General features: G+C 35.2%; 1 protein-coding gene across 1 annotated transcript in view; it reads right to left on the bottom strand.

Annotated features, from left to right (window-relative positions):
* Positions 1–13,454, bottom strand: part of DNAH8 (dynein axonemal heavy chain 8) — a 339,355-nt gene that overhangs the window by 315,699 nt on the left and 10,202 nt on the right. Inside the window, exons 4-8 of the mRNA XM_011354823.2 lie at positions 10,405–10,489; positions 7,539–7,690; positions 6,604–6,793; positions 5,983–6,146; positions 416–592 (exon numbers count right to left, since the gene is read on the bottom strand). Coding sequence (XP_011353125.2) covers positions 416–592; positions 5,983–6,146; positions 6,604–6,793; positions 7,539–7,690; positions 10,405–10,489 — 768 coding nt within the window. The remainder of the gene's footprint in view (positions 1–415; positions 593–5,982; positions 6,147–6,603; positions 6,794–7,538; positions 7,691–10,404; positions 10,490–13,454) is intronic.

Genomic DNA, 13,454 nt, shown 5'->3' with positions numbered 1-13,454 from the left:
AAGAACCTAGAAAGAATCAAGCCAAACTGTTAATAAAGATGCCCTCTAGGAAAGGAGGTGGAATAGTGGGGATGAGATGTATGATGAGAGGGCATTCTAGCTTTTGATTTTCTATGTAGTTCTTTACCTCAATGAACCTTTACTCATTTACAATTTCAAAAACAATTTAAAAATAAATGGCAATCACCCCACAGTAGTATTGTCAAAATTGATGTGCAAAGTATTAAGAACTAAAACGAAGTAGAGAAATCTTCATTTCCCTACTTCCTTTTCCTCTTCTAGAAATAACTGTAGTATATGAGAAAGCTTTACTCAAAGTCTCACACTTGTCCAAATACATGAAGCAGTTCAGGAAGGGTAATTTTGCAGTTGGTTGCTCCGAAGTATACCAAACTTTAAAATGCAAGGCCTTTACCTTTAACAGTTTGGAGTGTGCAACATTAAGCACATTTATGACAGCCTTACAACTTGGCCCTTTAATCTGTTCAATAATATAATTGAATTTGGCTGACATGCGTTTCCAGTGTTCCAATTCAGTCAGCGGGCCTGAATCATCAGCTTCTTTTCTCATCTGCTCACTCTCAATAAGTACCTGCAATCAAAAAATTCACAGAATATAGATATGTTACTTGCTTGTTAAAAGCTCGTTACTTTCATATTTCCAAAGGAAGCTAAAAGTGTAAATAACATTCAACAATGAATAATGTTAAAAGCTGTTAGCAAACTAAGAATAGAAGGGAACTTCTTTAACATGATAAATAGTACCTGTCTACCAAAAATCTACAGCAAACGTACTAAAAGATAAAATTTTAGAAAATATCACTTTAAACCAAAGACAAGACTAGTTTACCACTATCACCACTCACTTCTGTTCAACCTGGTAATGGAGGTCTCAGAATGAGACACATAAACAAAAGAATTCCAGTAAGAATTGGAAATGACAAAACAAAGATGAGAAAATCACAGATGATATCGTTGGCCACAATCTAAATTCAAGAATACTTAAAGACAAACTTTTACAATTAATAATGTGAACAATTCAGTAGGTTGCTGGATGTATACATAAATATTGGTAGGTAGCATTTCCTTACAAGCCATCTAACAATCTAAAAATGTAATTATAAAAGACAACATTTGCTATAACAAACAACAATAATGATATCTAGAGATTAACAAAAAATGTGCAAGATCTTTTAGCAGAAAATTAGAAAACTTAGTTTCAGCACATAAAAGACTTAAGTAAATGGAGACCTATCATGCTCATGGATAGAAAAATTCAATTATATAAAGATGGCATTTTTCTCTAAATTAATGTATACGTTCAATGAAATTTCAATCAAAATCTCAACAGGGTTTTGGATGATACTTGACAATCTAGTCTTAAAATTAATTTGGAAGAACAATTAATCAGAAATAATCAATGAAATTTTAAAGAAAAATACAGAAAGGGACTTTCTATACCAAATGTCGATTTAGTAAAAAGCCACAGAAATTAAAGCAGCCTGGTATGAGTACAAAAAAAAAAAAAAACAAATAAGTAGGCCAAGGGATAGAAAAAGAGTTCTAGAAACTTTGTATGTTAGAGGTGATGTTATAAATTAGTTAGGAAAGAATGGGCTATTAAATAAACAGTTTGGGGACAACTGACTGTACCAAAAAAGACAAACTTAGATTCCTACCTCACTTTATACCCTCACAGAAGAATAATTCCAAGTGAGCTAAAAGCCTAATGTTAAAAAAAAAATGGTAAAACTTTTAAAGGAAATGAGGATAAAACTATAAAGAAAAGCATGGAACTGAATATCATAATGGTCAAGAAAATGGTTAACACTAGAAAGAAGAAAAGGGAGTTAAAAATGGAAAGAGAAATATAGGGGGATGGTAAGGTGCTGGCAATGTTCTACTTCTTAACTTGTGCAAAGATTACACAGGTGTTCATTTTGCAGCAATTTGTTTATTTTATGGTATTCATTTTTGTATATTTCACTATTTAGATAAGTAAGAGAGTATCTTCATAACACTGCAGTAAAAAAGGGTTTCCTAAATAAAATACAAAAAGCAAAAGTTCCTAGTCACTGGAGGTAGCTAAATTGAGGCTGGATCACTGCTTGTAACTAACATATTTAAGTTAAAATGTAAAACTTTCACATGACTAAAGATGGGATACCAAGTGAAAAAATGCCGAGACACAGCCTGAATCAAGACAGGATTAACATCCAGAAAATATTATTCAAATACCAACAATTCAGTAAGATATCATCAAGCAATCTGAAATATAACTAAGTAAAGGATATGAACAGGCAATTCAATGAAGAGGAAACACAGCCATTAAACATCCTCAACCTCAATTGTATTCAAAGTAATACAAAATAATTCAAGATACTATTTCACACCTAATATACTGGCAACAATTAAAAAATCTGACAATACCAGGTGTAATGAAAGATTTGAAGAAATGAGAACTTTCATATGCTTCCGTAAAAAAAATTCTTATTATAACCACTATTTGGAGAGCTTTACAATACCCAGTAAAAGATCCATGTACTACTGCTCTCAGCAATTCCACTGGAAAACTCTTGAGCGTGTGCTCAAGAACAAAGATATTCATTAAATCTATATTACTATTGTTCGTAATAGCAAAAAAAAAAAAAAAGTAGAAACAACTATCTTTCTGAGGGAATGGATGAATAAACTTTTCTACCTCATTAAACAAAAGATATTAGATATAATTTAAATGTCTGCTAGATGTTTGAACATCTATATAATAAACTAATTTCTTCATAGAGGAATACTAGACAGTGGCTAAGTTAATCAATTAAATTTATTCGTACCGACATGAATGAAAGAGAATGTTAATGTTAAATGAGAAAAAAAAAAAACTGTAAAAGGATCCTTAATGATATTATACTATTTATGGAAAGGTTTTAAACACAAATACATGATATATATATAACTTATTTATTTATGTAATATAAAGCTTATAAATTTGATGCAATAAAAGTGTAAAACTTTCAAGAGAATGGGAAGATACAAAAACATCAAGATAGTGGTAATATAGAGAGAGGAAGAGAAAAGGATTAGAGGCTTTAGCAAAAACAAAAAGATCTGAAGCAAATAAGGAAAACAGTATCTGTTTAATCTTCTCATTTATAGAGGTGTTCATTATATTATTTTCTGTACTTTTTTAGTGCTTACAATTTACATAACTTAAATTATGAAAGAATTTTTAAGAATATAAATGAGGTAAAATGCATAGTTGATTTTTCAAATCTATGAACGTTCTATCTTTAATTCGTGAAATGCTTTTAATTTTAACCAAGGTTATCCAATCATCTGTCGTTGGACACTTAGGTCGCTTCCATATCTTGCCTATCGTAAATAATGCTACAATGAACATAGGGGTGCATACGTCTTTTTGAATTAGTGTTTTAGATCTCTTCAGCTAAATACTCAGTTTGGAAAAAAAAGATGTGGTACATATATATGATGGCTTATTACTCAGCCATAAAGAAAGAATGAAATCTTACCATTTTTGACAACATGGAGGGACCTAGAGGGTATCGTACTAAGTGAAATAAGTCAGATAGAGAAAGACAGATACCACATAATTCACTTATATGTAGAATCTAAAGAACAAAATAAATGAATAGACAAAACAAAAATAGACTCATAGATACAGAGAGCAAACATTGCCAAATGAGAGCAGTATTAAAGGGCTGGGTGAAAAAGGTAAAGGGATTAAGAAGTACAAATTGATAGTTACAAAATAGTCATGGGGATGTAAAGTATGTCATAGGACATATAGTCAATAACATTGTAATAACTATGTGTGGTGCCAGGTGGGTACTAGACTTATCAGGGTGATCACTTTGTAAATTATTTAAATCTCTAACCACTATACAATTGAAACTACATAAAATAATATTGAATGTCGACTGTAATTTAAAAATAAAAAATAGTAAAAATTTTAATCATGGTTTATGAAACTCCTTCCTAGTATTATTACAAGTTTCTCCACCTCCTTAAATACAGGATATTAGACATAATTTAAAATTTTTTCAATGGCCGAAAGTCTACATAATTTGAATTACTGAATTAAAGAATGAAAATAGACCTTAAAAAATAAATTTTAAATGTTAAATCAAACAACCCTTTTGATGTTTCATTCCTGTTACCACATGATTCGTATAGATGGTAATCTAGCCTCAAATTGGATATTTCCAGGGATGCAGCATATTTCATTTTCATCTCTCTCCTTATAGCTATCACACCCTCGTGTCTTACTTCTGCCTTCTAAGGTCATACAGTACAAGTTTAATTTTACCATTAAATCCCATCAAATAGTTGAAAATACCATGTACTCTTAAGCCCCTCTTTTTTCTCAGGTCAAACATCTGCATGTATCTTCTTTGAATGACTTTGTTCATATCCTCGGCCTATTTTTCCCTCAATTGACCATTTCTTAATAACTTATAGAAGTTCTTCACATATTATAGAAACTCTTTGTTATACATGCTGATATTTCCTCCCAGAAGGTCATTTATATTTTAACTTTGTTCATGGTGGGTTTTGCTATATGGAAGTTACCAAACTATTTTTTATGTAGCCAAATCTGTCAGTTTTTTCTTCCACAGCTTTTGGGTGTTGCATCTTGCTTACGAAAATATTAATATAGCCCTATGTTATATTCTGCTTCATTTACAGTTTTTGTTGTTTTTCTCATCACTTCGTTGACTGGCTTCTCTCGCTCAACCGGTTTTTGAGATTCTTCCACATTGTTTCATGTGTCTTTTTTCCGGGTTTTAGTTTTCATATTTATGTCCATGATTCATCTTGAATTAACTTTTTGTGTATGACAAGGTCAACATTTATTTTCAATGTTATTTTTTTAAAGACCTTTCTCATTTCCTGCATTGATTCTGCTTAACTGGAGGCCATTTGCTGCAACTCCCCAACTTGATTTCCTTATTTCGAGTTGCTAAATCTCCTCTGTCAAACTATTTTCTTTTGCTTGTTCATTTTTGTGAAAGAAGATCTATATTATTGATCATAATAATTGAAGAGGATCTCCTCAGTCACTGTGTAGGACACAGCTGGAGTTCTACAATGGGTTACAACTCCCCTTCCTCCAATGGCACAGTAGGAGGCTGCAGGAGTTCTCTGGTGGGCAATCATGCACTGCGATCACCTAGAGACACCTGGAAGCAAATTCTGTGGCCAGCACTCCAGGCCTTGGTGGAATTTCCAAAGTCCTCCAATTTTTCACTCCAACCACACCTTCCTCCTTCCAACATAGTTCTAAGAGAAGTAAAATCGGAAATGCTTTCCTCTAACTCTTGTTTGGTAAAGATTTTTCTCCCCTAGTCCTCACTTAACTGTAGATTTTCTTTTCTAGCTCCACTGCCTTGTTTGTGCTCATGAAATAGACACCTATGGCTGGACTCCTAAAGTCCTCTTTCAGTTTACGTCAATTACATAGTATCTGATTTTTGGTACTGTTTATAAATGTAAGTTGGCACCTCTCAGGATGTTGACACATAATCCATTCCTATCTTTGCTTTCGTTACTGCCAGAGAAAAATTTATTTGGCCCAGAGTAGTACCGATATGTATGGGCTTAGTTTAAACCTCTTCATCAACACAAACAACTCTATTGATCAATCAAAACGTACTTATTTAGTGCCTAGTACTGCAGCTAGTCTCTGTTGTGTCCTTTTCTTCTCTCTCTTATACGAAGAGATTCTTCATTATTTCACTCTCAACCTACATTGTTATGGTTTCCTCCTTAAAGTGAGAAATATCTTAAAATTGATTTTAAATGCTCTATAGAGAACAAGTATTTTGCACTAGAGTCAAGAATAGGGCTGAGTTTCGTCAGAGAGTCTGGATCCTCTTCTCTTTACTTTTAGGGATAAATTGTAGTGAGTAGGACACAGATAAGAACTACGATTCATATCTGATGAAATTACTTGAATCAACTCACCTGTTCAATCTGTTTGTACCATATCATCAGCACATCCTCCAGATGACGAACAGTTTCTGAATTGTTAGCTGCTGCTGTCACATCTTCAAAGGTTTGAAGTTTGGAAAAATCAATGTTGTCTATCTTCTTTAACTTAACTGTTCCCTCGATACTTATTCTAGCACCTAAAAGGGGAAAAAATAATATTGAGAAAAGGTGTTTAAAGTCAATGTGTTTAATGTCACCGTGTGGTTTCAAGCTGTAATTACTAAAATGTTAGAGATCTAATACTATACAGAAATATAATTCTAATTCATCATTAGACTGTGACTTGATGATTTGTTAGTAAAACTGTGTGTTTAAATAATATGAATATAATTACATATTTGTTAAAGTTTATAATAAAGTATATATTTCAAAAATGATGAAAGTTTTCACAAATACTATAGGAAGAGAATCCTCCTGCTACAGTGGAAAACAAAGGCAAAAAGGTATCTTACAAAGATCCCTGGAAAGAGAGGTTCTAGTGATTTGATACCCTAATATCTTCTTTTAAGATGGAAATTTCTTATTTTTATAACAGATGTTATAGTTAATTTGCTCACTTTTAGTAATTTATTAAACATTAAATTTTATACTTACCATCTAAAAATGAAAGGTATCTGTTGATGGTTTCAGTGAAAATGTGTTTTTCATATTCTCCTTGCTTGGACTGGTTCAAAGCACCCCAATTATTTGTTGCAAGAAGAGCTGGTAGAAATATCTTTGCCAGCATATCCCTAATCCCAATTAGGAGTCCTTCTGATGCATCAAGAACAGTAAATAGCACTTCCTGAAAGACCAGTGTTCAAATATTATTTTATACACTGATCCCAATAAAGAAATGAAAATCATAACCTATTTTATATTTCAATAAGCATAGAAAATACATTTTATAAACTATTAGGAAAATTCGAGAGGTATTTAGGAGAGTTCTAAAATCAACAAACTTAGATTCTGCCTCCATTTTAACCATTCACATGCTTATTCATCAAGTAAACACTTGCCTTGATGCTTTAATTTCTGCATAGGGAAAGAGATATGGCCTGGAGCCTATATAATATGAGGGAAATGAAACTGAGCCTCCTGCATAAAGAAACTTCTCAGGTGAAAGTTCCCCTGACTCCAAAAAGGGGACCGGAAAAACTGTGTCAGACCAGGGAAAGAGTAATGAAACTAGCCCTCTGCCCAGAATTTTGGATGGGCAATAACATTGGTCAGAGGGTACAAACTTTGTCGTAAGATGAATAAGTTTGGGGAATCTAATACACAGCATGGTGATTATAATTAACATTACTGTATTATATACTTGAAAGTTGCTAAGAGAATAAATCTTAAATGTCATCACCAAAAAAATGATAATTATATGAGGTGATGGAGGTGTTAGCTAATGCTATGACAGTAATCATTTCTCAGTATATATGTGTATTAAACCAACTCATACATCTTAAACTTATACAACGTTACATGTCAATTATATCTCAATAAAGCTAGAAAAAAAATGTTTAACTTTATATTTGGAAAAAAAGTAAATATACCTCATGAATATTTTTAGCATTTATAGTAATATCATTGCGACAGCGAACAAAAAATATACACAGTCCTTTCAGTTTCTCTGGGGCTGCATTGTCTACATACAGTCTCATCATTTTTGCCCCTTTGGTTGCTCCAGCAATAGTTCGACCACATTCTGAAAACAAAAGTCAAGAATTTAGCATAAATCACATAAATGATCAAATGTGATAAATTACTGTGCATCCTATACTATTGCTTCTTGCTTTACTTTATTGTAAGAAGTTTTTAATATGATTGTCATCGTTTTGACATGATTTTTTTTTTTTTTTTGGTTTACAAAAAGATGTCAATAATTGCAGCTTCCTCTGGTTCCTTTTCCTGAGCTCTGCATATTTGCTCCTTTTATCCTGGTTTCAGGCAGGGCCTTCACACAAACTGTTCTCCTACCCCATCCTCAACCTTTGGCCAACCTAATTCCAACTTATCTTTCAAATCTCGGCTGAAACGCCATGTCTCTGGGAAGCCTTCACTGACTCTCCCAAGAAGATCTAGTCACCTACTAAATATACTCATAGCACTCAACTTATATTAAATTCTTCTTTGAACTAATTTCAATAAAAGGTAATCATTTAATTATAAATCTTTATTTAATTTTAAAAACTATTAAAATATGAGAATTCTGTTAGATGGCTGTTTGTAACATAATACGCAAAAATCAATAGTCTTTCTACTTCAAACAGTAATCAATTTAAAATATGATAAATGAAATTTTTGATTCCCCATCACAAAAGTACAAAAATGTTTTGTCTGCACCATCTTCCTTCCTTTGGGTTTGGGGGATTCCTCCTGACCTGTAAATTTGGAGGACACCAGTCTCAGAGCCCTGCACTCGTGGCCTGAAAACTAGACTAATTAGACTCTGAAAGAAGGTAAATCTTGAATGAAGACACACTAAGATAAAAGGAGATATGAGAAATATCAATCTAGTGATGAATCCTAAAACGAACTGCCCTGAAATCCATGGAAATGCTCTATTCCTGTCTTTTCCAAGACCTGGTGGTTCAACTAATTCTAAAATTTATGAACTACCCAATCATTTATTTTTCTTAAATAAGCCAGAGTCTATTTTTGTTGCTTGCAGCCAAAGAACGCTGACACAATGTAAGAGCTTAAATGCTCATTCATGGAGGTTGGCACAGTTACCTTTAACCTTAATATCCTCCCTTCCCTTTTTCCTTGATAAGAGAACCTGACTTTGTCCCATTCGGCAGGGAAACAACTGCTTTCTCAGCCTCCCTAGCCCCTGGGGTAGCCATGTGGCACATTTCTGGCCAATAGGATCTAAGACAAGCTTAGACAGATTACATAATGGGATTCAACTCTTCAGGTTATATATCCAACTCTACATATAGTTGTGCATACAACTATATACATAACTAAATATATAACTAAATATGTGTATATAGATACACATATTCAACATGTACATTCTCTCAGTGTGTGTATATAAATATACATATATATTTATAGAGAAGTATTCATCAAGGAATTAAACATGCTTATTCCAAGTGCGTGGGAATATGAGTGGTTTTTATTTTTCTTCTCACTGTAGCTATTTTCTTATCTTTCTATTATCTTCAGCTCTTTTAATGAGTTATGAAAAGATGGACCATACAATAATGCCCCAAGATAAGAACTATGAGAGACAGAAAATCCACAGAGCAGACCTAGTCACTGCTTGAGTATACATATTTTGTTGGGGAAGAAAAACTTATATATACTAAACAATTAGATGAAAATAGAAGAATCAAGTGCTGCATTTTATGATGCACACTTTCAATGAGACAGGAGTTTGGGAAATAGTGATGGATGTGGTTTAGAACACTCTGAGAAGGCTCTGTAGAAGAGACCACATGAGGTGACTCAGAGGAGGGACAGGATTTGGCTGGGTGGAGAGAAGAAAGGCATTCTGAGAGAGCCAGGAAGGCAGGAAAAAAGCGCACAGAAATGACTCGGGTATGTACAAAAAAATAATGAAGGGATGGGCCAAAAGGGAGCAGCAGATTCATGTCTGGAAGAATAGGAAATCAGACTAAACAAATACTGTGTGTTCAGGTTACTATGGGCCTTAGCGGCTAAATTGGAGGTTGTACCGAATCTAATAACTAGCAGTACAATGAAAGATTTACTTGGCAGGAATAAGTAGTGTAAACTTCAGAGGGGGATCAGATACTGGTTTTCAATTGGGAATACTAGGACACAAATAAAATATGAGACCCGCCTAAAGACAGACAGCAAAGGAGGAAAACGAGAAAGGACCAATAGGAGGGACACACTAAAGGTAAAATTCACCTGATTTGAAAGGTCAGGAGTCTAAGACCAAGGGGATGGCTCATTCACCTAGTTCTTAAAACAAAGTTTTAACAACCTGGTAAAGTGGTAATTAGTTTAGGAACAATGGGAACAGTTCAGATATTCCAGTCAACAGCTGTAGCAGACACATGCCAACCTAGGACCACAAGGAACAGCTGCTGAGCTCTCGACTTAGGCGGTTTCGTGACCATTTCTAGTCATCTGAAAACGTGTATACAGAATGGCTCCACCTGTTTCAAGGAAAATCCATTTAAATTCTAGTGAAAATGTGTATTCCCTACAAGAGGTCAGTGATTTCTATAAGGATGTTTTCTCCTTATATCGTTACTGTAATGCCTGAAATACATATTTTGGCTGAAAATGTACTGTTTTTAAAATGCTATATTTTCCACATATAAGCTTCTGGTAAATTTTCTTTATAAATATAGGATTGTCTATATATAAGAGAAAAGCTATCTTGTACTTTAATATTTATTAACTAACAGCTAGCACATTACCCTCGTAAAACATCCTTACCTACACCAGGTACATCTCCTTCCTGGTACAATAATTTCAATGTCTTACAACCATCTTTCATAAAAAAATAAGCAAATGGTTCCAGCTGTTAAATAAAAGAGAAGATTTTGATCAATAAAATAACTAGAAACTACAATAAAATGAACCAAGCCCTGTGGTAGGCATTTTACATATCTTAATCCTCATCATTTTGTAAACCGAAAGGAAAAAAAAAAAAAGAAAGAAAATGAGGCTCAAACAGTATATTCAAGATACAGAGTGACAGGCACATCAGAGGCTGGACGAGAATCTGAACTAATTTAACTCCAAAATTATCGTGGAATATAGGGTAAATTTTATTTCCAAACCTACATTAATAATCTACATATGTAAATGTATAGCCTCTTATCTGACCCTCCCCACGGAATCTTATAAAAGTAAATGGGTGAGTGCAGCTGGAGGCAAATATAAAGAATTATTATTAAGAGAAACTATTCTTAAAAGCTGGCATGGAGAACAGAAAACTTGCCTTATTAACTAATTGTTTTGTTTGACCAATTATTTGAGTAATTATATTTTTAGCAACTGTAATTTGACCCATATTGTAGCCAAACTAATATAAAAACAAATTATTACAATGAGTCTTCCATATTAATGAGCATAAAGTTCTTATTCAATTACCGATGAGTCAGCATAATAGCTTAGTAAGTAGAAAATTAAATAGGCCATGTAAACAAAAACCCTCACACATAATTTGGGAAATACAAAATTACTGAACCCGTTTAACCTAGTCTCGCTAATTTCAGACATTAAGTGTCTCCCTTTGGAAGTGGGTTTCTCTTCACTGACCACGTGTGGGAAATATTCCAAGTCTGGCAAAGCCTCTTCCCCTAGGACAATGGTTCTTAAACTTAAGTGTGCATCAGAGAAGTATTTAGGGAGGTTTTTAAAAACAGAATGCTGGGCCTAAGGATCTGCATTTTTAAAAGGTCCCAGGTGGTGCTAATGCTACTGGTACTAGAACCATGTTTGGAAATCACCACCTAGGAGATGGAACAGATCCACAACGATGCACAAAATTCTAGCCTTTAATTTTCTACTCTGTCATCCCACACATAAATTTGACTCTCTTGCACAATTATTTCAGTTTGTAAACTTAAAGATACAAAAGCTGTCAGTACAGCTATTCTTGCCTGGTTCCATAAATACTTTCTTGCTGTGTCTGACATTTATGACCCATTGGCTTTGAAAACATTCAAATTCTCGAAATCAGAGCACGAGACTGTGATAAAAGGACATACAACATCGAATGCAATGAACTCTTATTTTTTAGACACATTGTACTCCTGAGACCAACAGAATAAATGTTGTCATGGGCCAAAATCATGACTGCAGAGTAACATTTTACAAAGGGTTCATGTGAGCTTCAACACACCTTGCATTAGGTAAGGGAGCGTTACTATGCCCCGGTTGCAAAAGAAAAGACTAAAGCTAAAAAGAATTTGAATGGACTAAAGACACAGCCACAGTGCAAAGCCCAGAAATGGAAACCAGCCTAACGCTTCCAGATCTGTGCTCTTTCCACAGAACCATATTGTTGCTGCCTTGACTTTGGAAAACACCGTCATTTAAGTCAGGAAAGCAACATTCACAACTGGCTTGAGCAGTGCTGAATGAAGGGAAAAGCAAAATGGGAAATGGCAAAAGCATGAATACTATGAGGTAGAAACCTCTGTATTGGTCAAGGTCCTGGCCAGACAAGGAGTCCCAACAAAGGGGTTTTTGAAGACACTTTGTAATAATAAAGAGTCTACTTCTAGAAGCCAGAGCAGGGTCAAGGGAAGCTGTGGTACTAATAGCAAAAACAAGACTAGCAACAAAGGAAAATCGGTGCACCCCAAGACCTGAAACAGTGCGGATGGGGGAGAGTGGTGTTGCTGGAAGCAGACTGAGAACTGGCGCTGTGGCAGGGGGAGCTGTAGTTATAGGAAGATGTGACCACGGCCAGAAACAAGGCCAAGTGGGGAGGGAGCAGACTTCTCTCCTCTTCTGTCCTCTATTGCTGATGCCCCCCGGGGGCTGAACAACTTGGAAGCCACAGAGCAAGGGAGCCCAAAAGATGGATTCCAGAGGAGTCAGCCTTCCAGGCCTCAGAGAAGAGTAGAGCAGAAAGGAGAATGAATCTGAAGGCAAACAAAATAAACATCATACCCTCTACTGTCCACTGCTTTGTGGTGCCTTTAATAAGCTGTTTTCACTTTGGATTGCACACCAGGCTTCACATAAAACTTTTTCATATACCCAGTTTCCTAAGCAACACCAAACCACGCCACCCCCTGTTCCTTGTTCCATCTTCTCACTCGTGTGTCCACCAATCTGAATGCCAATTTATTATATGTCCTTTTCTTGTCCCTACAACCAAATAAGCACTCTCTTCTCTCCTACATTTTGACACTGGTTTCCCTTCCAGCTGCTACCTTTTCTCCACCGTAGCTTTGCAATTCATGAACAACTCTTAAGGAAACACCACTCCCGGCTTAATTCTTCCCTTAAGAGCTAGATTTCCCATTCCTTGAGGCCTAAACAGTGTGTGGTCTGTTCCATGACAGCCTTAACAGAAGAACCTAACCACAGAGACCCAAAGTCTGAGACACACCCCAGGAAGGACAAATGGCAGGGTTCCCAGGCAAATGGCACTCCCATTTCTGGGCAGCATGCTAGCCAGCAAAGACTTTTTCTCCAAGCACAGAATGCCAGTCCAGAAAGCTAGTGGCAAATATGTAAGGGTGAGATTACCAGTTCTGCAGGTACCCTTTCCCAGACTTAGTCCTAGCAGCTGTCCTCCTCTGAAGGCACTGGCCAGGCCCAGTGTCTATACCTAAACCCTTTGCAGGGCTGCTAGGATTCCAATTGTGGGGTTAGCCAAATGAACAGCCTTGCTGTTTTAGGTGATACAAGGTTGACCACTCAGCTGGTTTCCTCTTTTACCAAGTACAGGAATGATCCTTGGGAAAGGCCTGAAGCCTGGGCTTACTGAGAAACACTTTTTACAGATATTGGCCTTTCCTTCA

Source organism: Pteropus vampyrus, unplaced genomic scaffold (assembly GCF_000151845.1).
Source record: "Pteropus vampyrus isolate Shadow unplaced genomic scaffold, Pvam_2.0 Scaffold18, whole genome shotgun sequence".
Lineage (NCBI taxonomy): Eukaryota > Metazoa > Chordata > Mammalia > Chiroptera > Pteropodidae > Pteropus > Pteropus vampyrus.
The sequence above is the reverse complement of the archived record's forward strand: the minus strand, read 5'-3'. Positions and strand labels throughout refer to the sequence as shown.